This window comes from Phascolarctos cinereus, unplaced genomic scaffold (genome assembly GCF_003287225.1).
Source record: "Phascolarctos cinereus isolate Bilbo 61053 unplaced genomic scaffold, phaCin_HiC Scaffold_8;HRSCAF=390, whole genome shotgun sequence".
Taxonomy (NCBI): Eukaryota; Metazoa; Chordata; class Mammalia; order Diprotodontia; family Phascolarctidae; genus Phascolarctos; species Phascolarctos cinereus.
The window spans coordinates 27,155,970-27,181,543 of record NW_027556291.1 but is presented as its reverse complement, the minus strand read 5'-3'; the positions used below and the strand labels follow the sequence as shown (position 1 = coordinate 27,181,543).

Here is a 25,574-nt window from a genome sequence, read left to right as displayed (position 1 = left end):
AGGTTTCTTGAAGCACTTTGCCTGACTCTCCTTTGCATCATGGTAGCTTCTGTGCTTGGCCCTTCCCCAGTGGAGTGTTGGCTTTTTAGAAAAGAGCCTAAGTGGTGTCTAGCATTGTGTGTCCGGCACCCAGCATAAGCACAGGGTTTGTTTCATTGAACCCGACCAGACTGATAATTCTATTCCGTATTCCTGTCCACCAGTGTTGCCACCATCTTCCCAGTGACTCAGGCTCATGGCCCAAGCGTCACCCTTGCTGCCTCTCTCTCTCTCTCTCTGTTTTTGCTTTTTTGGGGGGGAGGCAATCCGGGGTAAGTGACTCGCCCAGGGTCACACAGCTAGTAAGTGCCAAATGTCTGAGGCCAGATTTGAACTCAGGTCCTCCTGAATCCAGGGCCGGTGCCCTATCCACTGTGCCATGTAGCTGCCCCTAAAATTATCTTCTTAAAGCAACGTCTGGCCACCTCACCCCCTTCCCCTCAATAAACTCCAGTGGCTCCCTATCACTTCTAGGATCAAATATAAAATCCTGTTTGGCGTTTTAAAGGCTTACCTTTCCAGTGTTCTTATACCTTCCTCCCCCTACCCGCCCCCTGCCCCCACATACCCTGTGATCCGGTGACACTGGCCTGCTGGCTCTTCCTTGCACAGGACAGTCCATCTTCTGACATTTTTTGAACATTTTCTCTGGCTGCCCCCCTATGCCTGAAACTCTCTCCCTCCTCCCTTCCCTGGCTTCCTTCAAGTCTCAGCTAAAATCCCACCTTCTGCAAGAAGCCTTTCCTGACCCTCTTAAGGCATTCAGCCTTCCCTCTGAGACCACCTCCAATTTATCTTGTCTATATCTTCTTTGTCCAGAGTTGTTGGCATGTGTTCTCCCCCTTGAGGGTAGGGATTGCTTTTGCCTTTCTACAAAGAAAGAAAAAAATCTCTAGAGCTTAGCATAGTGCCTGCCACACAATCAGTGCCTGATAAATGCTTGTTGACTTGATAGGAAGCTAGCTAATTTAAAAGGTGCTACCACTTTCCTCCACAGTCCATTTCAATGTCTCTGAGTCCTGTCAGGTCAGTCTTCTGATGAAAACAAAAGTTCTCCTTTCCTGGCCTCAGACCTTCCCAAGTCAGGATCTGAGCTGTGTTAAGTGTGTGAGAATGGCAATTAGGACTTCACCAAGAGATGTGAGATTATCTGCAGAGACATGATCACTGAACCCATGGGAGCTGAGATCACCAAGTAAGAATGCAGAGAGAGAGAGAGAGGGAAGAGAAGGGGCCAGGAGAGAGCCCGGAGGACCCCCACTCTCAGCGGGTGTGACCTAAAGAGCCAGCAAAGACTGAGAAGAAAGGGGCAGTTGGATGGATAGGAGGAGAACCAGGAGACAGTGTCATGAAAACCTAGAGAGAAGAGAGTACCCATAGGAGAAGGTCATCTTCACCAAGGGTCAAAGGCTGCAGAGAGGGCACAAGGGTTGTGAGGCTGGGTGATCTGGCAGTCACTGGAAACTTTGGAGAGAGTAGTTTTCAGTTAAATGAGATTGGAAGCCACATTGCGCAGGGTTTAGAAGCAAAAGAGGAGAGGAAGTAGAAGCACCTACGTAAGCCCATCCCAAAGCCCATCGCTATGGGACTCTCCTCTCATGGGGGGGAGATGAAGGCCCTGCCTTGTGTAAGGGGTGAGGCGAGTTAGGGAGAGCTGAGAGAGCTCTAGCCTTTGCTAAATTCCCCTTTGGGGACTCATCATTCAGGAGCTCCTGGCTCCTAGCCTGGAGAAAGAAAACGGAAGAGGCCAATCCCACTTCAACCCTTGCTGAAGGAAAAGACTTTAGGAAGACATGAGAGGGGTGGGCAGTCTCCACCACGGCTCTCATCCCAGCTTGCTGCTCTAGAGGAGTGGGGAACTTCCCCTTGGCTGTGCTCCAAGAGCCTCTCTCTTGGTGTAGCTGTTATCTCACTTCCAATGGGCGAGCTCCTTCACTGTGTCGCCTGGTGTAGATTCTCCTGTGCGTGTACCCCTCATATTTCTGTTTTGCTATGATTTGGATAAAGTGGTTTCTTTGCCATTTGCCGTGGTGTTCATTGCGGAACTGGTATTAGGAGGGAAAGCAGTAAGCCCCGGATGTAGACCTTCCCCTCCAAATGACAAAGTGATCAAAAGTCACATCCCCAAGACTAACAATAATATCAAGGGAAGCAGATAGATAGACTTCTAGTCAGTACCCCCTCTCTCTGCGGAGAGTAGAACGGTGGCCTCTGGCCCCAACTTCCCGCTTCCCCTCCCGGCAGGAATGAAAGTCTCCCTCAGAGAAAGATGGCAGGAAAAGAGACTATGGACGTCTAGCCTCCCTTTGACTTCACCATCCACGGAGGCCTCCCTACCCATCTGGGGCTCCCTGCAACCCTCTATCCCTCCACCTGTTAGAGACAGCGTCCTCGAGGAGTTTAGCTATAAAGGGGAAGAGAGGGACTGAAGGGCAGATGGCGTGGGTGCTCAGAGGAAATGAGGGCTTTTTCAAAGGACGGGAGGATACAGTCAGTGCAGTATAAATTCACCAAGCATTTATTCCATTTTTCCTGTGTACTGAGCACAGCACTAGGCATTGGGAATACACAGAGAAAGCCAAGAAACGCCTGCCCTCCAGGGAAACACAAACAGGTAAGTATAAACAATACACCTCAAGGAGGGAGAGAGTGTTAACCAGTGGGGGGGGGGTCAGGAAAGGCTTCTTGTAGGTGGGTCAAATAAACTGAACCTTTAACAATAATAACGATAATAATTAGCATTTACACAGTGCCTGTTATGTGCCAGGAATTGTCGTAAGCTCTTTCTACAAATATTATTTCATTGGTTCCTCACAACAACCCTGCGAGGTGGGTGCTTATATTCTCTCCATTTGACAGTCAAGGAAGTTGAGGCGAACAGAGGTTAAGTGACTTGCCTAGGGTCACACAGCTAAAGATGTGCCTGTGGCAAGATTCAAACTCAGGTCTTCTTGACTCCAGGCTCAGCACTCTATCCTTGAAGGAAACTAAGGATTTGAAGAGGCAGAGGTGAACAAGGTTTACGTTTCAGGCAAGGCAGTATGTACAAAAGCGTGGTGAAGGTAGATGAGAGGCTGGGTTCAAGGAACGGCTACCAGGCCAGGCTGGCTAGAGTATACAATGAATACAGGACAGTAACAGAAAATATGCCTTGAAAGTTTGGTTGGAGCTAGCTTGGGAAGGGCTTTAAAGGAATGAACAGAAAAACCATTTATTAATCACTTACTCCGTGCCAGGGAACGTGCTCAGTGCTAGGAATACAAACACAAGGGTGAGATGGCCCTTGCCCACAAGGAGCTGATATTCTAATGGGGAAGACAAAACATGGAGGGAAGTGGTAGCTAAGGAAGGGAATTTTGGTCTAAGTCAGCAAGGATGGCGAAGTCATCCACTGGGCAGCCAATTAAGAAGATATCCTTTCCTGAAGCAATATTGGTCTGAAGCAAACCTGAAGCAAAATTGGTATCGGTTTGATGAATTTAAGAAGGGAGCAATCGTTTTCCTTAGACCGAGTTGCCGTCTGAATCGTCTCATTTTATTCGTTGTTCTTATTGCACAGAGACATATTGATTTGACTACTCTACTTGAGGAGGCTGACAGTGGGAAACTGGGACATTGGGTGGTGATAGGATTGGGGGCAGATTGCAAGATGGCTGGCTGGATGACTGGATGGGACGCCAACGAAGAATGAGCCAATCTGGGGCCAGCTAGATATTACGGGCTAGGGTGAGAAGGCAATGCCAGGCTGACAAGTTACTTTATCCAGAGGCAACAGAGAACCACTAAAGATTTCGAGCATGGAATTTGCGCTTTAGGAAGATTATTTTGCCAGCTGTGTGGAAGAAGGATGGAGAAGGGAGAGACTAGAGACAAGAGACAAGGATACCATTACGACGCTCCAGGAAGGAGGTGATGAGGAATCCACGCGGGCAGGCAGAAAGGACGGTCTGGAGGTAGAACAGGAATTAGTGGTCGTACCTTTATGAAAATGGGCAAGTGTAGGGGAGGAGCAGGTTTTAAGGGGAAGACAATGAGCTTTGTTTTCAACATCTTGATTTTGAGGTGCCAATGGGACATCCAGATAGAGATGTCTTCCCGGCAGCTGGTAACGAGGGGACAGATCAGGGTTAATAATCACTGATATTACATGAAAGGCTTATAAAATGCTTTGGACGTTGGAGTTATCTATGTAGAGATGATACATGACCCTAAGGAAGCTGATGAAATCACATGGGTAGATAGCATGTAGAGAGAAAAGAACACCCACGGTTAGGGGGTGGAAGACAGAGCCAGCAAAAGAGACCAACTAAACTGATTCACAAAGGGAATTCATTGACATGGAACTAACACGTCAGCTCTTTGTCACTGGGTCACGTTGTATTTTAGTCCTTTACCATTCAAATACTTGAAAACAGCTATTGTCTTCTCTTTCCTCAGTCTCTTCAAGCGATCTTCACGTGGTGGGCTCCCAGAGACCTTCTCTAACCTGGTTGTCCTGCAGCTAATCAAAGTCCTTAAAATGTGGCCTCCAGAACGGAACACAATATTTTATGCAGGCTGATCAGGCCGAGGACAACAGGGTCCTTCCCTTCCTTAGTCCAGCCTAGGATTGACAGAAAAGCCAGGTGGGTCCTGGGAGTCCAAGGAGGGTCAAGAGGGATTGGCGGGGGTGGGTGGACAGAAGGGACAAATGCTGATGTCACTGAAGCCAAAGTCTGCAGCCTTCCAAATTGAGTAGCTGAGCTACGCGTCTATGGATTCTGAGGAAGGTGCTTCCTGAGCAATGAAGAGCCACTCTGGGGAGCAGCGTTGCAACAGCCTGACCAGGAACTAGCTCTGATTGGGGAATCTCGGACTGCATGGGCCCTGCCCTCACCTGTAAAGGACACCCCGATCTGTAATTCCCCCAAAAGAGTTTAGATTTGAACCAGAATCTCTTGGCAACTTCCCCACATAGTTGCTAGTCTCTGGGACCAAGCAAAGAAAAGGCTAATCTCTTCAAATACTTGGAGACTGCTGCCATGGCCCCCCACAAAGCTTTCCTTTTCCAAACTAAATCTGACTCTCACACAGCAGGGCTTCCAGTCCCTTCATCATCCTGGTCCTGCCACCTCTTGTCAGGGTTCTCCCTAACACACACACACATACATGACACACACACACACACACACACACACACACACACACACACACGCAATCACAGATAATAAGGGATCTAAGAGGCCATCTAATGCGACACTGTAGCTCAGAAAGAAGTGACTTATCCAAGGTCACACAAGGGCCCAAGCCAAGAGGACTTCTAACTCCTGGAACCATGAGAGATAGGGAGCTCCTCTCATGTCTAATTCTCTTTCCGCCCCACCCATGTACCTTCTGCCTTCGTTTCTCCTTCCTCTTATCCTCAGTGGCCTGAAGCATTTTCTCTTTCCACAAGTTGAAGAAATATGATGGGTCAGTATAGAATTTAAGGCCATCTTTCTTGTCATCTCTGAAATGGACCCAAAAGGGCATGTTAGTGAGCTCATCAACAGCTGGCATCTAGTCTGCCCCCTGTATTTTACAGAAGAGCAAAATGAGGCCTAGAAAGGGTAAGAGACTTGCTTAAGGTCACACAGTTAGCTGTGATTCGAACCCACATCGGAAAGCCATGAGGCCCAGTTAAATTTGAGCTTGCTGCCTTCCAGGGACCCCCCAAGGAGAAAATGCCCTCTCTTGTTGGGATGATGGGAGCTTAGATCTAGAAGGCTCAGAAAATATTTAACACTAGGTCTCCCGACTGCCAGGCAGTGGATGAACCATTGTTTCAACCAACCAGACACTTCCCAAGAAACCCCCAAACAACCTGCCCTCCAAAGCACATTCCTGAAAGATGGGTGTTACTTGGCATCAGCAAGGAGGCTGTGTGCTCCCCGGGGAAGCATGTGGAGGTAATAGCAGTAGTGTAGGGAAAAAACACTGAGCTTGGAGTCAGGAGATCTTGGAGTCAGGAAGCCTCATCTTCCCACCTACTAGCTGTGTGACCTAAGGCAAGTCATTCACTTCTCTGGGTCTCAGTTTTTTCATCTGTAAAATAGGGATCATAATCCAGAGTTGTTGTGAAGATGTATTTGGTGCCTACTGTGCAGAGGCACTGAAGGAGATACAAAGCTCGTAACATAAACCATAATCATAAAAACTCTAAATCATTGCCAGCTCTTCTTTATTATCACCAGCCGCGACTGTTAACTGAGAGGTGTTCTCTGGTGTGGAGGGATCTTAGTACTCACGCTTACATGCCCCCAGCTCTGAGCCAAGAAGCGAGGAGGAACGCTTGACCCACCAGTCAAGGTGATGAGGCCTGGGCAGGCAAAGGTCACTACCCAGGTGAGACGGCGGCTCAACATGGAGCCAAAGCAACCTCTTTCATGGCAGCAGTTCACATATTCTCAATAAGTGGGGAAAAAAGGCCAGGAGCATTTTGCTCCCCATGACCTGTACGGCAGGAAGGCTATTATTTTGTCCTATCAGATGAGGAAACTGAAGCTATAAGAGATGCGGTGAGTTGCCCCAGGTTACACAGCTAGGAAAGGACCAGCCAGGGCTCGGTCAGGTGCCCCAACTCTAAGGCCGGCACTCCTGACCAAAGCCAAAGCCCCAGGAGATAGAACAGGATCCTGACTCGGGCTCCACCTGCTCTCACTCTCCAGACCTATCCTGGTCGCCAGGGGCCCTACCCTCCCTCCTACCTGTAGGCCGTGAGGATGTTGAGAGGCGGGGGCTTGTCACACCGCTGGTACATCTCCATCACAGGGTTGGGGATGGAGTTACGTGATACCACCTGCTGATTCTGGATTGTGGAGCTCCGGAAAGCCTTCCTCATGTTGATATCCTGCAGGGACACTGCGGAGCCGAGGAGCACAGGATTTAGAGTGGCAAGGGACCTTTCAGATCATCTAGTCAAGGGGTTCATGACCTGGGGTCTACAGAGCCCTTGGAGGGGGTCTGTGAATGGATTTGGATGAGTTCATAACTTGGGGTCCACAGAGCCCTTGGGGGGGGTCTGTGGATGGAGTTGGAGGGGTTCATGAAACTGGATGAGGAAAAATTTACAATCTCATTTTCACCAACCTCCAGCTGACATTGAGCATTTCCTTCAGTTATTTAAAAACATGACTCTGAGAAAGGGAAAGAAGTTCTCATCTGAGAGGAGAAGAAGAGAGTCCACCCCAGAGTGGACGTGGCCCCTGCTGGCTGACGGCCTCTCGTCCAGTTCCGCCCAGTCTTCGTACAGATGCCTCCCATGTCACAAACTGCATGTGGCCATGTGCCTCCCGGGCCTGCCTGCTTAGATCCTGGCTGGATAGTCCCAGATACCTCAAGAGGTATCATTCTATGGATTAGATGGAAGAGCATCCAGAAGGTTCCATGGCCTCTGACCTTACCGTTCCCAAAGCTTGTCCTCCTTCCTGCTTCAAGCAGCAAGAACCACATTAGGCAGGCAGTGAGGCGCTACTGACTCTGGTACCAGAGAGTAAGGAGACCTGGGTTCAAACCCCAGCTGTGTTACCTTGGGCAAGTCACCTGACCTCTCTGGGCTTCAGTTTCTTCCTCTGTAAAATTGTGGGGTATACAGTAGGTGACCCCTAAGGTCTCTTCTATCTCACCAACTATCATCTATGATGTAACTGCAGTCCCTCCTTGCACCTAGCTGCCTGTTGGCTTTTTCGCTAAGCACCCAATCCCCTTCCTGGGACTCATTTGACGATCAGTCAGGTACACTAAGAATCCCTAGAATTACAGCATCTGGAATCCTACTGAGCCTTAAGGAGCGAGGGGGATTTCTTTGTGCAAGGTCACACGGCACGTCAGCGTCAGACCAGTACTAGAAGCTCCTCAGCACTTTAGGGCCCTCTGAGGCTCCAGCGTGGGCCCACTTCCCCTTCAGCTGCAGGCCTCCCGGACATCCTTCCAAATGGGGCTGATTTGGCTGGCACTAAAAAGGGCCTCTGTGGCACAGGGAGTGCTGTGATGGCTCTAGCCCTGGCTCTGCCACAGACTTTGATGCAGGGCAAGTTTCCCGATCCGTAAAATGAGAGGGTTGGACGACATGACCTCTAGGGTCACCTGGCTCTCAGGTCCTTTCTGTCCTCTGGCCATTCCACCCTGCAGAATGGAGACAGGCCTTTAGGTCCATCTAAAGACTCAGGATGCTCCCTGCTCTTGGTGACAAGATCCCCGCTTTCTCTGGGCCCTTCTTTTCAAAGAAGCTCTTGGGAACAAAGAAAGAGTCGATAAATCCCCGTTATAAAGCACCTGCCCACACCACAGACGGAGTTCAAATCTCATTCCCTACCAGTACAATTGTTCTTGCTCTCAAGCAGTCTACATTCTATTAGGGGAATAGCAACACGTGTGTTGATGCGCAAATACAAATGGATTCAAGATAAAGTAATTTTGGAGTACAGTTGGTGCTGTTCCCCCTTCATTGTCTAAGACGCCCAGTAACATCCCAATGTTGGGGTCCAGCTGGGGCTGATCAGTCCAACATGAGCCCCGAAGGCTCTACCACAGGTTGGGCCCAAGCAGTCCGTTAGAACATTTGCAATGGAGATGTCTCTGGATTTGTGCAACTCACGTTTCCTCTGTGCTACTGGGATTCTGCTTTGCTCACAGAGCACAGCGTCTTCTTTGATGGGGGCACGCCATGCTGGGCGGTCCTATGCCAGTGTCTCCCATGTCTCACAACCGATTCCAAAGCTCTTCAGAGAGACCCTGAGAGTGTCTTTGTATCACTTCTCACCACCACGTGAGACACTTTCTTGTGTGATTCTCTGTAAAACAGTCTTTTAGACAATATATTTGGCATTCGAACAACTGACCAGCCCATCAGAGTTATGCTCAGCAGTTCAGCTGGAGAAAGGACCTCAGTGTCCAGTACCTTATCCTGCCAGGCACAGTAGACGCACCCATTGCCAGAGCAAGCTCAGTGTTTGGGAGGCTCCAAAGGAAAGTGTGGGGAGAAAAGGTATTAGACTGACTACCACACTGAAGGTCTACGAGCTGTTGTGCTGACCTCATTGTTGTATGCCTGTGAAACCTGGACCGTCTACTAGCGCCATGCCAGGAAATGGAACGGCTTCCACTTAAGTTGTCAGGAAGATTCTGAACATGACCTGGCATGATAAGGAGGGAGCAAAGGACTCCAAAAGGTGAAGGTGAGGAAGGGGAACATTTCAGGAACAGGCAACAACCTGGGCAAAGTCACAGAGTGGGAATGGGGAATACCAAGCAAGCCAGTTTTAGGGTGACTGGAAAGACGGGCTAGTGCCAGATTGCAAATGGCTTGAAATGCCAGGGAGAAGAGTTTGTATTTCCTCCTCAAGACACTTCTGAGCAGGGGAGTGGCATGGTTAACCTCGTGCTGGAATCTCAAGTTGGCAGCCACATGGAAGAAGAACTGGTAAGGAGAGATGCCTACGGGACATACAATAGAGAACCAAGCAGACAGCCAGAGATGCAGGGATGGAGGCCAGCAAGGAGATGGAGGCTGGCAATGTACACCTGGCAGTCACCTGCATGGAGGGCATCGAAAGAAGCAGCGCTCCATGGTGCCAAAGCTGCAGAAGGAACAAGAGGAGGAAGTCCACGAAAAGGCTGAGAGCAGCTTCAGCTGAGTGGGGAGTCTAGGAGCTAGATTCCAAGGGTGTGAGGAATGGGAGGTGAGGAAGGGAACAAGTAAAAACATTTTTTTCTAGGAGTTTGGTTATGAGAGGGAAGAGACATCTAGACATGACTTGAGGGAAAGCTTGGTAAATAAGGCAGGGAGCCAAGCAGATTTATTGGCAGCAGGGAAGCAGCCAGGAGATAGGGAGCAATGCAGGTTTAGAGAGGGTGGATGAGTGAAGGGGCCAGCTCCTGGAAGACACAGGAAAGGATGCTAATGCTCCCAAATATGTAAAAGAAGCTCACATGTCTGTAGGATTTTAAGGCCTACATAATTACTTATTCGCAACAGGAAGGCAGAAAATGCACAATTATCCCATTTTACAGATGAGGAAACTGAGAAACAGAGACTGAAGTGCCTTGCCCCAAGTCACACGCTGGTAAGTGGCAGATTGAGGAGCGCTAATTACAGTGCTGCAGTTAGGAGTTAGGAGTTGGAGCCTTGAGTCCTGCTCGGGCCACTTACTATCTGAGTGACCTCGGGACGTCATACTCCCTGCTCTGGGCTCCACTTTCCTCTTGTGTAAGTTGAGGGGGGCGCATGAGGTGACCTCGGAGGCCCTTCCTGTTCTTGTTCTAGGACGTAAGGATCCTTTCACAGTATGATGCAGAAAGTCTCCGACAGGCATCTTGGCCTCAGCCTTCATCCTCGGCAGTAATACAGGGGTTCTCCTGCAGTGCCAATATTTGTAGACCTATAAGCTGGTCTTTTAAAACTAGTCTCATTTCTAGAAAAGCATTATTTTATTTTTATCACCCCCTCCCCAAGCTATTTGCTCTGGCAATGGCCACTAGATGGCAAACTTGAACTAACTGCTACTCACCAGTGACCTCAACCATGGAAAAACCAACCTTCGAGTCATCGTCAAAACTCCGTGGGCCACCAGAAACCCACTCCCACCACATAATGTGCACTGCTCCCACTCACAGTGCCCCATGCACATTCCTGCCATCACCAGCCCTGAGAAGCCTAGTGTTTGCGTCTGGCACATACACACGGAGCTCCAGCCCTAGCCCAGCTATCCCACGGGAACCAGAACACAACTAGAAAGAAAAGCCTAAGGCTGTCTTGTAGGACCTAGGCCAATGCCTGATTTCCTTTACGCACTAGGCAAGTAGTTGAAACACAGTATTGCCGGCCTTCAGCACCCACCATAGGCAGAGATCAGAAGAGCGTTATCACAGGATTTCAGAGCTGGAAGAACTCTTGGACCACAAACCATCAGAATGGGAAGGGCCCTTCGAGAATGCCTGATTCTAGGATCACAAAGCTAGAAAGAACCTCAAAGGTCATCTAGTCCACCAACTTCCTTATGTTACAGGGGAAGGAGCTTGGGCTTAGAGAGTTGAAGTGACTGGCCCAAAGGCCAGCTGTCACTATACAGTTACACATCCGTTTCATGAAGCAAACCCACACTGATGCTAGGGGGTAGAAATCCCCATCAAGCAATGCATGGAACAATTTCTGGAAAGAGAATCTTGGTACCTATGGTCTGTTTGGGTCCAGGTGGTTTAGCTGGTAGGCTAGGACAACCTGTAACAGACAAGCTGGGCCAGGGGCAAAACCCAGGGAACGTTCCTGGCCCTGAGAAAACGATGCCTGTAGCAGGTTCCCTTCTCTAGCCTGTATCGCAGCAGGGTATAGGCCCTTCCATGGACTTGGAGACGGGGGGGGGGGGGGCGGGGGGGATCTCCAAAGTCACCTGCTGGGAGGGCCATGCCACACTTAACTGTACAGACTTGTTATAAGGGGGTCATTATAATAATATATTGTTTTATGTATATAATACATATATATTATTAAGGGAGTTGTTATAATAATATATTGTTATATATATGATATATGATAAAGGGGGCTGTTAGAATAGTATGCTGTTATACATATATGATATATATAAGGCAGGTCACTTTACCTCGAGGGGCCTCAGAGAAATGTAGCCTTGAATTATCATCCTGTGGCGTGTCGAGTCCTACAACCAGACTGTGCCTCCAACGTCCTGCCCAACTCTAAGTTACACAACATAACCCAGAGTAGAGGAGCTACTCCTCTGGGATGTCTGCACCTGAATGCTGCTTCCCAGCATTTTGTAGGTAATTAAGCTAAGTGGATTCCATTGTTAAAGCAGCTAGCTTTTTGTCATCGGGGAGAATCAGTAGGCCCATCACCAGGTACTGAGAAGCTATGTACAAGCCCGTGTCTGTGTAATAACAATAGCTAGCATTTATATCGCACTTTGAGGTTTGCAGAGGTGTCAAACACGTTGCCCATGGACCCTCCCAAGTGCTGCCAAATGCAAATTCAGATGTAATTGGGAAATATTTAGCATAAAAATACAACAGAACGTAGATAATGCTAACATTTAGTTTTCTAAGTGTATACACACTTGCAGGATTCCTTATGTATAGTGAATTTGACACCACTGCTTTACAAATATCTCATTTTATTCTTGTAACAATCAGGGAGGTAGGTACTATCACTATCCCCATTTTACAGATGAGGAACCTCGAGCAGACAGAGGTTCAGTGACCTGACCAGGGTCACAAGCTAGTAAGTGTCTGAGGCTAGATTTGAACTCAGGTCTTCCTGACTCCAGGCCCGGTACTCTATCTACTGCATCATCTGGAAATGTGATAGGACATACATGTTGGTAAGTGAGTCCTACATCTCCATTTACATGTCTGTGAGTCTGTATACACATGTGGAAGTGTGTGCAGGAGTGAGCATGTGCATTAAAGTATATTGGGAATGAGTGTACATGAGGTAATATGTGTATATATGAGAGCATATGTGTGCTTTAAGGAGTGGGGTAGGGGAATATGTACATACAGAGTACAAGGCCCTCCCCAAATTTGGGGTGGGGTGGACACTCATAACAGGTAAGCCCTGCCCTACACGTTTATCCAGTTGAATTTAGGATGTGCTCTATACATGAATGACAGGAGACTGATGTACCCAATGAGAACTACCCTGCAAAGAAAAGATTCTCGAATTCGGAGCAAGACCTCAGAGGAGCATCATGGTGGAGGCGTCCTCTCGGCACAGGGACAGAATAAGGCAGACGTTTTCAGACACAGCCAATGTCCTGGTCCATTCTCACCATTCTATGGACTTGGAGATGGGGGCGGGGATCTCCAAAGTCACCTGCTCTAGCCTCCTCACTGTGCAGATGAGGAGTCTAGGTGAGGGCCATGCCGCACTTAACTGTACAGACTTGTTGTAAGGGAGGTTTCTAAGGGGAAAAGGGGGTCATTATAATAACATATTGACATATATACAATATATTATAAAGGGAGTTGTTGTAATAATATATTGTTATACATACCACATGTATGATAAAGGGGATTCTGATAATATATTGTTATGTATAAGATATCTGTGATAAAGAGGGCTGTTATATATATGATATATATTATAAAGGGGATCATTAAGAAGAAAAATAGAAAAGAAATAAAAACCCAAGTTTGAATTCTCTGCCCCTTTACTATTCAAATACCTTAAGGCAGGCCACTTTACCTCGAGGGCCTCAGTTTCCCCATATGTGAAGTGAATGGGGAGGAAAGGTTGGACTGTAATCTCTGAGGTGTCTTTCCAACTCAAAAATCTTGTGCTTACATTTCAATACTTCCATCCTTCCAGAGTCTCACAACACCCAGCACACAGTAAGTGCTTAATAAATGCTAGATGTCAATTGTGATAACTGGCTCTTGCCAATGGTGCCAGCCCTACCTTCCTTGTGACTCCTCCTCATTCATAGCCACACCTAGTCTGAAACTTTCCGTGGAGGACCTTGCCAACATGCTGTGTGCCCTCCTCTTCATCTTTTAATAGCTAGTGCCTACCAGCCAAGCATGTGGGCTACACCATCTGTTGTTACCTGACTGCTCCCACGCCTTTCTTGGCCATCCATTTCTTCCCTGACGCCTTCTACATCACAGCAGACCACAGTTTTATAGTCACACAATTTAATTAATAAGGGGCTATGCACCCCTAGGTTGTGTGTGTATGTATGTAGGTAGTTATTAGCTATTTCAAGGTGTCCATATGCAAACAAAAAAGCATTGTCATTTTGCAAACTAATGTTTTACATAGCTATATTAATGTTTTTCAAATGTACAGATACTGTTGAGATGAACAAAAATACAAATTTGCTTTTTAAAAAAGGAGAGAGGATGGAGAAGTCCTCTCAGGACGATGATGGCAGAGTGTTGTCAAAGCACTGTTCATCAACTGTTCTTGCCTGTTTTTTATTGAAACAGAAGAATTCAAATTTGGGATGGCCAAAAGTGACCATAAGATACAAACAAAAGGCATCAGGAAAACTTATTTGAAAAAATACACAACTAGGGCCAGCTTTGAAAGTATAATCAAGTCACAGAGAGACAAACCAATATCACAGTGCCCCCTTGGAGCCCTGGTGCCAGGGCTCTGGCCTAAGACCCTAACAAACAGCAGGCCTAAGGTATCCCCTGAGAAAACTGGAAATAATCTAGGCAAGAAGAAGAAAACACAGCCTTGCCCTGCGGCCAGGAAAGAGCGATGCTCCCTAAGCTCACCCTGCCCTACCCACCTTCTTCCACGGTGGAGTCCAACTGTGTGACCTTAATCACCAAGAGGTCCACCCTCTCCTGCAGCGAGTTCATTCGCATGTAGAAACTGTTGGCTTCATTGAAAAGTTCCCCAAAGATGTCCTCTGCATGTCTGCCTGGAATTGGAGGGAGAGGGACAAAGAAAGTCTTGAGAGGGTTCCCCACAATACTCTCCCAAGCCCAAGCGCTGGCTTTAGCCACCCCATGTCCAGCTTCCCTGTTTGCTCACTGAACAAGAATCCTCATCCACCCTCTGCTCCCCTGCCTCAGCTTCATGCCCCCACTGCTGCCCTCTGGGATTAAGCAAACTAAGCCTGGTTCAGGCATGTTTTACAGAACAAATCCTTTTATTAAGAGGATTTATTCTGTGAAGTTTGGATTCAGTCAAAGGGCCACACTTGAGGACCTTAGAGGGCCACATGTGGTCTCGAGGCTGCAGATTCCCCACGCTGTCCTAGTCCCTCTTCCCCAAGACAGTTGAAGATGGCCATCTTGTCTTCTCGATAAATTTTCTCTTGAGGATTCCAGCCTAAACATCCTGACTTCCCCCAAGTACTTCTCCTTGCTGGTGGTAGGCCAAAGCCAGGTGAACAACTGTGGTTCTGGGAAGGCCTTGGTGCCTGGCCCACTGCGTGCACTCCTCATTTTTAACAATGAGGCCATGCAGTGAGGTGTACAAAGTTCAGGACCCTCATTTTACAGATAAGGTGACTGATGCTCAGAGGGGGGATTGCTTGTGGGGTCGAAGGCAGATGAGTAGACTAAGTGCTCAGCTCTTCGCACCGTACCATGATGCTGGTCAATCTCACTGAGACCAGTGTTGCCACATCTCTTCCACAGACGACTGGGTGGCTGGAGAGGCCAGTGGCTCCTGGCTTTGCCATGGGAGCCCCCCCCCCCCTTGAAGGCCAGAGCAGACAGGGCAGCCCCAACTTTGCTAATCAGGTATGGATGGTGCTGCCTGCCACAGAGAAGTAGATTTCAGTTCAATGTAAGGAAAGCCTTCCTAATAATCAGCACTGTGCCAAAACAAAATGGGCTACTTCAGGAGGTAATGAGTTCCCCATCACTGGAGGTCTGCAACTAGCAACTGAGAATTGCAGAGGAGATTCCTGCTCAGCTAGGGGGTGGATTCTATGTCCTGTGAGATCCTTTCTAACACTCAGATTCTGTGATTATGGGCAGGCTTCTGGGAGCTAGTGAGATTCTGAGTAGCTGCGCTGCCCCGATGACTGGCTACCGCTCTTGGGCCTCCTTCACTGCCCAGTGCCAGGCAGCATCATCCACACCCCTACTGCCTTCACATCATTCAGAATTCATCTCCTCCTCTTCCTCAAAGTTCCAACAAGAGCTTTATGGGTATGATCTGAGGGACACAAAACTGTCACTCCTGCTGATGCCTAAAATTTTATACTTAGACAACCATTCCTTTGAGTTAAAAATGGCCCTCTACCTGCTCTGTCCTCTTTTTACACTATCAATAGAGGAGAAAAGTGGGACATGCCAAGTCTCTGACAGCTCTGACAGTGTTGTTAGGTCTACTCTATGCTTTTGGCCCTTACAACAGAGGCTGCTAGCAAAGTAAGGGCCCTGTATGCCTCGGGCCAAAGGGCCCTGAAAAGTGAAAGGAAGGAATGGGGGAGCAGCCTGGCCCGCAGAACATGTGCTATGTCACCACGCCACAAGGTGAAGGCTCTAGGGTGTCCTCCAATCTAGGTGCATCATTACACATTGCCATTGCTATTTCTTGGACTTCAGCCACAGCTACTTAGGCTGGGGCCCTCTTGGGGACAGGAGGCAGTCTCTGCATGAAGACGCTCTCCCCGCTGGGAACAGCTGTTTTCTGTAGCCTCATCCCTCTTGCCCGCTAAGGCTGAGCCTTTGAAGTGGGTGGAGAGAGAGACAGCTCTGACATAAAGGAAACAACAGAGGCCTAAGAATGAGGAGACCTTGCTCTAGCCTCAGCTTCACTACTTGGCTACTGACCTTGAGCAAATCAATGACTACCTCTGAGCCTCAATTTCCTCATCTGTAAAATGAAGAGTTAAGCTGAACTCCCAACCCCTCCCAAGATCCCTCTTAGCACTGAAATTCTGTGTCCCTAGGTCCTTCTAGGTGGGACCAATGCCATGTCCTGTGGTCCCCCACCCAGGTAATGGCATGCTATGGCCAAAGGTCCCTCCTGACCCCGATGCCCCTCCCAGCATGCCATGCCATATTCCTTCCCACTCTGCATCCTGTCCTCTGACTCTCCAGGCATCCCAAGCTGACCTGATGGGCGTAGAGCAGAGTACTTTGGCTCACTAGCCAAATGGGAAGCGCATTTGCCACTGATTCCCAAGCTCCAGGGACTTGGCAAGGAGGGCCCTCCATTTGGGAACATCTGGCTGAGAGGTGAGAGGCTAGGGCTAGAACACAGGGAAAGGGAAGGGCCCCGCAGCCAGGCCCCAGGCCATCTGGAGCAGTTCAAATCACAGACCTTCCCCAATGCTTCACCTAGTTTCCTGTCCCAATGGTAACAGTGCGCATTAAAGGTTTAAAAAGCACTTTTCACAAAACAAATTCTACAACAACTCTGTGGACCAGGGAGGGCAAGTATTATCCCCATTTCATATTCCAAGGACCCTGAAGTCCACAGAGGTAAAGTTATTTGCCTGCCGACGACACAGCTTGGATGTGCTGGAGCCAGGGCTTAAAGCCACAGCTTCCCTCCAAAGCTGAGGCTTTTGCCACTATCCCAGGCAATGTCTCAACAGGGAAGGAGCTTTCTGCCTACATCCTAGCCTGCCCTCTGTTGCTAATGGGAGAGCCCCTACTAGGCAACTACAGCAACATGAGCACCTCAGCACACACTGCCCATTTTCTGGGAGCCAGGCTGGAAGGGACCTTAGAGAGCTTGGGGTTTGACCCCTCATTTTATAGTCTTATGAGGTTCAGGAAAAGAGAGTGATTTGCCCAAGTTAGTGAGTAGCCCATTGATGGGCTGGCCATCATGGTGGGGGAGCATTTAGGAAGAGTCTCTTGACCATCAGGAGGCTGTGTTCCTAGAGAAGGCTGTAAAATCTTTCAGGATGAAACCAACAATAAATAAACTTTCTGGGATGGCCTAGATATGCTGCCTACTTGTCTGGGGGTGGGGGAATTGATCAGATGACACTTTGAGATCACCTTCTATCCTCAAAAATCTGTGGCCTCCTAAGATGATGAACTCCCCAAAGACAGGGACTTACTTCATCACTTCCCTTCTCTGGAACTCAGTATCCCCTATAAAATGAGAGATTTGAGAAGAGCAAGTCTAAAGCTTCAACCTTAGACATTATGATACTTTACTGCCTACCCCCAATGGTCAAAGAGACCAAATCAGGAGAAAAAGGTGAATGGCTCCGTGCAGAAGGATATACCCAGGCCTGGCCGCAGGCCCTCAAAGCCCAGCCCACTTACTGAGGCTGCCCAGCTGCTTGATGATGGCAGCTAGGGTGCTGTTGGTGACACATTCCAGCTCGCTGGTGACGCCATCGGGCAGGGCACCTCGGCACAAGTGCCTGGGTTCAATGTTCCTCTTGACCAGTGGCATTGTCCTAGGTTGTCTTCAGTATCATCTGTGGGGAGGGGTGGGGTAGAAGAGGAAAAAAAGAAGAGGGAGAGTTGAGCTCATGACTGAACATAAGACAAGTAGATCAGGGACCTCAGCGGAGGGCCAGAAACTCCAAGCTGAAAGGCCTAAGTTGGAATCAGCTCCCTACACCCGAGAAGTTCTTTGGTTCACCTTATGTACCTCTTGCTAGGTCATCCCTTTTGGTCTCCCTTAGTATTTAATAGCATTGTAGGCACTCTTTGTATTGGCAAACGGCCTTGCCATTCTTATGGTCATGGTACATGAGGATCTAGATTCTCATTTTAGAGATGGGAAAACTAAGGTACTGAGCAGCCAAGGGACTTAGCCAGAATGTGAGTGGTGAGACCCTTCACTGCTGACCTCCAGTTGGATGCAGTCACCTGCATGTGCCACCAGCCTGTTCTTAGCAGACCAAATCAAAATGTTAGAAAAGGGCTTGGCTTCCAGCCAGCCCTGGAGGGCATCCTCCCCAGAGCTGGCTATGTGGCACAGCTCCGGCAGGGCTCACTCTCTCTTGTTGGGGAAGGGAGGGGTAGCCTTCTTATTGCCTTGTCAGACAATCAAAGGGAAAGGGTGCTGGGTCTCTCTTGGACTCTCTCCCCAAGAACTATGACCATCCAGACTGCTGGCCCAATGTAAGAAGTTCACCACATACCTGCCTCCTTTCCTTCCCCTCCTGCTTCCACTGCCTAGTCCTCTAGGCTGCCAAGCAGTATTAACTGCGGGGTCCCATCTAACCCTCCCTGTACCTCCCCACAGGAATCTTGCTTTAGGGTTCAGATTGTGCACTATAGGTCTGTGTGAGTCTCCAAACTCTGCCAGGCAATCAGACCAGACGAGACAGACCGAAATGGCAAACACCACAGTGCCTCACGGCAAAGCCCCTTCTGGTTGGCCGGCTAACCCCTCTAAGTCTTCCAGCTAGTCACCATGTTGGATTCAGTTCAATTTCAATTGGTAGGGAAACCTGAACCCTGGGCTCCTGCCCCAGGTCTGTCACTGACTTACTACCACGAGGAGCCTTCCCTTTCTTTCCTCTGGGGCTCAGTGTGCCCATGTGTGAAAGGGAGCATTAAGGGTCTCTGTGCCCTTGTGCGCCTTCCTAGGTTGCTGTGAGGAAGAGGGAGATGGAAAAACATTGGTTTCATGCCCAAGAAAGGGGCAGCCTGGTCAATGTACCAGTATGTTGTTGTTCTACTGCCTCAAAGAAAAACAGTTGGGGGTGGGGGAGGAAGGGGGAGGAGTAAGCAAGCTGAGTGAGAGCTATATAACCACGTTGCATGAGCTTTTCCCTCTGATGAACTAGCTTATTGTCCAACTAGTTCCCAGAGCCCGGATGCTTAGCTTGAAAAGCAGCAGAGATATGTGGCAGTTCATTGGTAGCCACGAGCACCAAGCACACTCCATTAACTGTTATCAGTGGGTGCTGGCAGGCAACAGTGGGTACTGCAGAAGAATCCAGGCCTGCTGGGTTTCCGGTATGCTCAAAGGGATGACAGTGGTAGAGCAACCTTCAGAGAGGTCCCAGGGGGCCAATTCCCAGACCCCATTCCTCCCTGCTCAAAACCCCCCACAAAACAGTGCCAGCCTTTGCATTTGCCAGGACAGTGGGCCTGAGGGACCTCCCAGCAGAGGTGGGGCAAGCTGGCAGCTGCCCCATTGAGGAGGGGTGAAGCTTTGGTGGGCATGAGTCCCTTCTCTTTGGGGATGGAAGAAAAGCAGCCCATTACCATGGCAAAACCTAGAAGCAGTAGCTGCTGAGGTCAGTTAATTAGTTCCAAAGGGGGCCCAGGGGGCATGGAATGTATACAGAACCTAATTGGGAAAGAACTGGTTAGGGCTTCAGGCCAGCCACCTGGAGTGCCCCCCATTTGGCAGATTCTAGTAGAGCTGCTTTCTCCAAAGAGGTCAAGACACTTGTCTTCCCAAAACATCCAAACCACAAGCCCAAGAGAGCACAGATTACTCTTCTGATTTTATAGAGAAGGAAACCAAGGCCCCCCAAAGAAGGGACTTGGAGTCTAGACCTTGTTCTGCTAACCCCCTGTATGACCTTGGGCAAATCACTTCCTCTCTAGGCCTTAGTTTGTCTCTGTAAAATGAGGGCATTGAGCCTGATGGTCTAAGGTCTGTTCCATCTCTAAAAACCCAAGGCTCACTACAGAACTCATCACTGACGAAGGGGAAGGAGGTCATCACAAGCTTGGAGAAAAATGTGGGCAAAAGCACACGGGTGGAGGAGGACAGGAGGCAGTTGAGGGGCAGAGTTGTCTGGCTTAGCCAAAGCCTTACATGAATGGAAGGGAGACATCTGAGATCTGGAAAAGCAAGGCAGAGCACTATGCTGGAGGTCCTGGAAGGCCTGTACCTGGCCTTTAGAGGCAATAGGCAGCCACTGAAGTTTCTGAGCTGAGGAGTGATGGAACCAGATCTGTCCTTGAAAAAAAGATCATTCTGCCAGCAACGTACCACATGGATTAAAGGGAGATGAGAGTAGAGCCCTCAAAGGAGCCTACTGCACTAGGCCAAAGCCGGTGGGAATAAAGGCCCAGTATTGGTGGCAGTGGGAATACAGAGGAAGAAGAGAGGGAGGAAGAGAGGGAGGGAGGGAGAGATGGATAGATGGAAGGAGGGAGGGAGGGATAGACAGATGGAGGGATGGATAGATGGAGGGATGGATGGATGGAGGGAGAGAAGGATAGATGGATGGAGGGAGGGATGGATGGATGGAGGGAGAGAAGGATAGATGGATGGATGGAGGGAGGGATGGATAGATGGAGAGAAGGATAGATGGATGGATGGAGGAAGGGATAGATAGATGGAGGGATGGATAGATGGAGGGATGGATGGATGGAGGGAGGGATAGATAGATGGAGGGATGGATGGATAGAGAGAAGGATAGATGGATGGAGGGAGGGAGGGATGGATGGAGGGATGGAGGGAGAGAAGGATAGATGGATGGATGGAGGGAGGGATGGATAGATGGAGGGATGGATAGATGGAGGGATGGATGGATGGAGGGATGGAGGGAGAGAAGGATAGATGGATGGAGGGAAGGAGGGATGGATGGAGGGATGGAGGGAGAGAAGGATAGATGGATGGAGGGAGGGAGGGATGGATAGATGGATGGATGGAGGGAGGGATAGATAGATGGAGGGATGGATAGATGGAGGGATGGATGGATGGAGGGAGGGATGGATGGAGGGATGGAGGGAGAGAAGGATAGATGGATGGATGGAGGGAGGGATAGATAGATGGAGGGATGGATAGATGGAGGGATGGATGGATGGAGGGAGAGAAGGATAGATAGATGGAGGGAGGGATGGATGGAGGGATGGAGGGAGAGAAGGATAGATGGATGGATGGAGGGAGGGATGGATAGATGGAGGGATGGAGAGAAGGATAGATGGATGGATGGAGGGAGGGAGGGATGGATGGAGGGAGAGATGGATAGATGGAAGGAGGGAGGGAGAGAGGGATAGATGGAGGGATGGATGGATGGATGGATGGATAGATGGATGTAAGACTGGTTCTAGAAGTACCACTGAGAGCACCTGGTAAGTGGCTGGATGGGAGGAGGGAAGAAGAGAACTCTAAGGTTTGAAAGATGGAAGCTTGGGAGGATGACAGTAGCACAAGCAGAAATGATGAAGATAAAAGGAGAAGCAGGTTTAGCAGGAAAAGGCCCTATGCTGAATTTGGGACACAGTCGAGTGAACTATGTCACTGCTCCTTTTCCACCCCATCATTGGTATTATTAATAATAGCTCATATATGCGAGCTGTGATACATTTATTTATGTTGGATGATTTATGGTCACAAAGCCTTTTCATAACCATCATTTCATCTGATACTCACAACCCTATGACACACTTATTATTATGCCTTTTTAAAAATCAAGAAACTGAATCTCAGAGAGATCCCAGAATAGGAATAAGAAAAAAACTTTTATTGTTTCCAAGTGGCTTTCCCCATGACTACACCGTGAGGCAGGCAATGCAAGTATTATCATCCCCCTCTTACAGCTGAGGAAAAAGGCTTCCAGGGTGAAATGAATGGCTTGTGTAAGGTCACATGGTTAGTGAATGGTGGGCCTAGAACTGGAACCAAGAGAAGTCCAACAATCTTTCTAACATACTGCACACTGTCTTTCTTCCCACACAATCACTCCCCTCACCTGAGCTGAACTGCATTAAGCTGAAACTTGGTGGCATTCAGCATCAGTGCTGGCTTCTGTTCCTTGAAGACTCCCCTGTGTGCATCTGAACACGTCTGTGTTCTGTCTCGATGTTCTCCCCCCTCCAGTGCTTAGCACACAATGCTTGGCATACGGTGTGTGTGCTCAATACGTGCTGGGATGCTCAACTGCATCCCAAGGCCAGGGCTACTGGCACTCACAGGAAGTGGTAGGAAAATCACAAGTTTGGCAATGCCTGATGCTTCAGACCTAACAAGCAGAGGGCACTATATGTTAAAGAGCAAAAGCACTGGGGTTGCAGTGGAAAATATCATACCCAGCAAAGTTAAACATAATCCTGAATGAAAAGAAATGGCCATTTGGTCAACTGGCAGACTTTCAGGATTTTGTAAAAAAACCAAAAAACAAAAAACAAAAAACCTCTGAACTTAACAGAAAATTTGACCTGTAAGATCTAAGAGAAATATAAAGTAGATATCAAAGACTGATTACAAGGGGCTCAATAAGGACAGACTGTTTCCTTTTTATATGAGGAAATATAGGCTTTCTTGAAATGGAAATTTACTGCTGTGATTTTGCATCCCTTCAGTACAGTTGAGTTTTTTCCTTCTTAGACATGGAAGGGCTGGAAGGTCTCCTTCTCCAGAATCTTCCTTTTATCTCATCTGTGTGTTTTTACTGTAGATTTGGGCATTTTGACATTTTGTCCTGTTTTCATGTCACTATGACCATGTTTTTACTGTTCAATTACATCAAATTGTTAGTCTAATATAACAAGCCTTTTCTCTGCTGCACTGGCCATGTTTCCATCTGAAGTATTCTTTCTTTCGTCCATCTTGTTAAGGGCTCTTTTTAAAAAATTTAAATTGTTGGTAACATGGTAGGTATGCAGCAATACATCACATCCACACATAACCACAGGCAAATGCAGACTGACAATGTAGTGGCATGTTATGAAGCCCTTGACTAGCTCACATGTATCACATGAACTGAATTTTAGCTTACATTAAATGTGACCTGGTATCTTGATAATTTGCCCTAAATTGAATTTTGTATTATCAGAACCAGCATTAATCACGATCTAGCTTTGTATATACAAATCAACGAATATAATGTCATTTCAGGGGGCCCTAACAAGTGGGGGTGGAGGAAATCCTCCTATAGAGGAGGTAGCACTAGGGCTGAGCCTTGGAGAAAGCTAAGGATGTCAAGAACTGAAAAGTGAGGAGTGAGGGCATTCCAGGCTCACAACAAGGCACAGAAGTGTAGGAAGCAGCAAGAAAAGCAAACAGGACTCGATGTGAATAAAGAGGAGCAGAAAACTGTGAAGGTCCAGGTTCTACTTCTCACCTCCATGAGAAAAGTTCAGCAAAGTAACTGGATTAAGGAAAGACCCAGAAGAGAAGGATTCTAAGAAAAGAACAAGAAAAGACCACTGATGAAGCAAGTAAAACAAATCAGATGCAGCTGTCAAGTTGTTGAGACTGGATAAAAGGCTAGAAAGACACCAACAAGTGCTTTGGCTACAAGGTATGAACACCCACAAGCAGGAAAACAACCAAATAAGGCTGAGAATCTCCATGGACATGGAGAACAGTGAGGATTTTCCAGTGACCTGCACTGAGTGAGCAACATTTCTTTTTGCCATAGCCAAGTAACTGCTCCGTATATTCTAAGTCTAGGACTTGAGGAATGCTTCATACTCCAAGTTATCAGGAACAATGAAATAGCCAAAAAACAAAAAAGGGAAGTGGGGCCTCAAAGAAAAAAAGGATTTGATGTGGTAGAGGGGGAACTTGCCCCTCGTTGGGAGACTGGAAAGTGGAGGAGTCACATGGAGGAAGAAGAGGATGGAGCTGGATGCAGCTGCTTCTCCTGCAAAGAATGATGATGTAGACAAAACAGGAAAATGATAAATGTTGAAGAAGATGTGGAAAAATTGGAACACTAATGCATTGTTGGTGGAGTTGTGAACTGATCCAACCATTTTGGGGAACAATTTGGAACTATGCCCAAAAGGCTATAAAAATGTGCATACCCTTTGACCCAGCAATAGCACTTCTAGGTCTGTATCCCAAAGAGATCATAAAAGTGGGAAAAGGACCCACATGTACAAAAATATTTATAGCAGCTCTTTTTGTGGTGGCAAAAAAATTGGAAATTGAGGGGATGCCCATCAACTGGGGAATGGCTGAACAAGCTATGGTATATAAATGTAATAGAATACTATTGTGCTATAAGAAATGATGAGCAGGCAGACTTCAGAAAAACCTTGAAAGACTTATATGAACAGATGCTGAGTGAATTGAGCAGAACCAGGAGAACACTGTACCAGGAGAACACTGTACACAGTAACAGCCACACTGTGCAACGACTGACTTTGAAAGACTTAGATGTTTTCAGCAATGCAAAGATCTAAGACATCTCCAAAAGTCTCATGATGGAAAAAAAGCTATCTACATCCACAGAAAGAACTATGGAGTCTGAATGCAGATTGAAGCATACTATTGGCTCTCCATTTCTTTTGTTGTTTTGTTTTGATTCTTCTTTCTCGTGGTTCCTCCCATTGGTTCTAATTCTTCTTTACATCATGACTAATGTGAAAACATGCTTAATATGAATGTGTAAGTAGAGCCTATATCAGACTGCACGCCGTCTTGGGGAGGAGGGAGGAGAGAGAAGGGGAGAAAATTTGAAACTCAAAATCTTATGGAAGTGAATGTTGAAAAGTAAAAATTAATAAATAAACTGTTTAATAAAAAAAATTGAGAAAAGGGGAAAAAAAGGATGACGATGTAGCTGCAAAGCCATAGGTGGTGGAAGGTGAGAGCTCCTCCAGTGAGGACCAGAGGAAGAAGAGACAAATTGTGGCCCTTGGTAACACCCCTACTATAGTGTACTGATGCTATCTGTCTGCATGGTAGCATCAGAGAGAAGTTTGTTGTCTTCCTGGGGTATGTATCCAAGACGTAAAAGAGAACTTTGCAAGGATTGTAAAAATGGATGACTACATGGGAATACATGATACTGCCAGAAGGAATCTAGAAAGCACTACCAAAGATTATGCCATCTTGGGCATGAACTAAAGACCACAGGAGCACATGTAGTGCTTCCCATTGAAGGAAAGGGATACAGAAGAGAAAAATGAATTTGCGAATTGAAAATTGGCTACGAAAGTGGTGCTTGAGAATAGAATTTGGATTTCTGAGCCACAGATTAAAACATAGGGATGACGGACTCCTGGCTAAAGCCTTGGCTGGTGTTATACAAGTCTAATGAAAAGGGCTTTAAAATGAAAATGATAAGGGAGACAGAAATCTGCCTTTGTAAATCCACCAAGGTAGATAGGAGTGACTAAAATGATGAAAGACTTACAGCAATTGAGACACCTAGAAATTGACAAGAGACAAAATCCAAGAAAGGAGCCAGTAG

The 25,574-nt window shown here is 47.8% G+C and overlaps 1 protein-coding gene across 1 annotated transcript in view; it reads right to left on the bottom strand.

Annotated features, from left to right (window-relative positions):
- Nucleotides 1-25,574, bottom strand: part of LOC110193066 (actin-binding protein WASF3-like) — a 74,114-nt gene that overhangs the window by 8,011 nt on the left and 40,529 nt on the right. Inside the window, 4 exon segments of the mRNA XM_020964635.2 lie at nucleotides 5,410-5,527; nucleotides 6,765-6,918; nucleotides 14,310-14,444; nucleotides 17,770-17,927. Of these exon segments, the coding sequence (XP_020820294.1) occupies nucleotides 5,410-5,527; nucleotides 6,765-6,918; nucleotides 14,310-14,444; nucleotides 17,770-17,902 (540 nt within the window). The 5' untranslated portion in view covers nucleotides 17,903-17,927.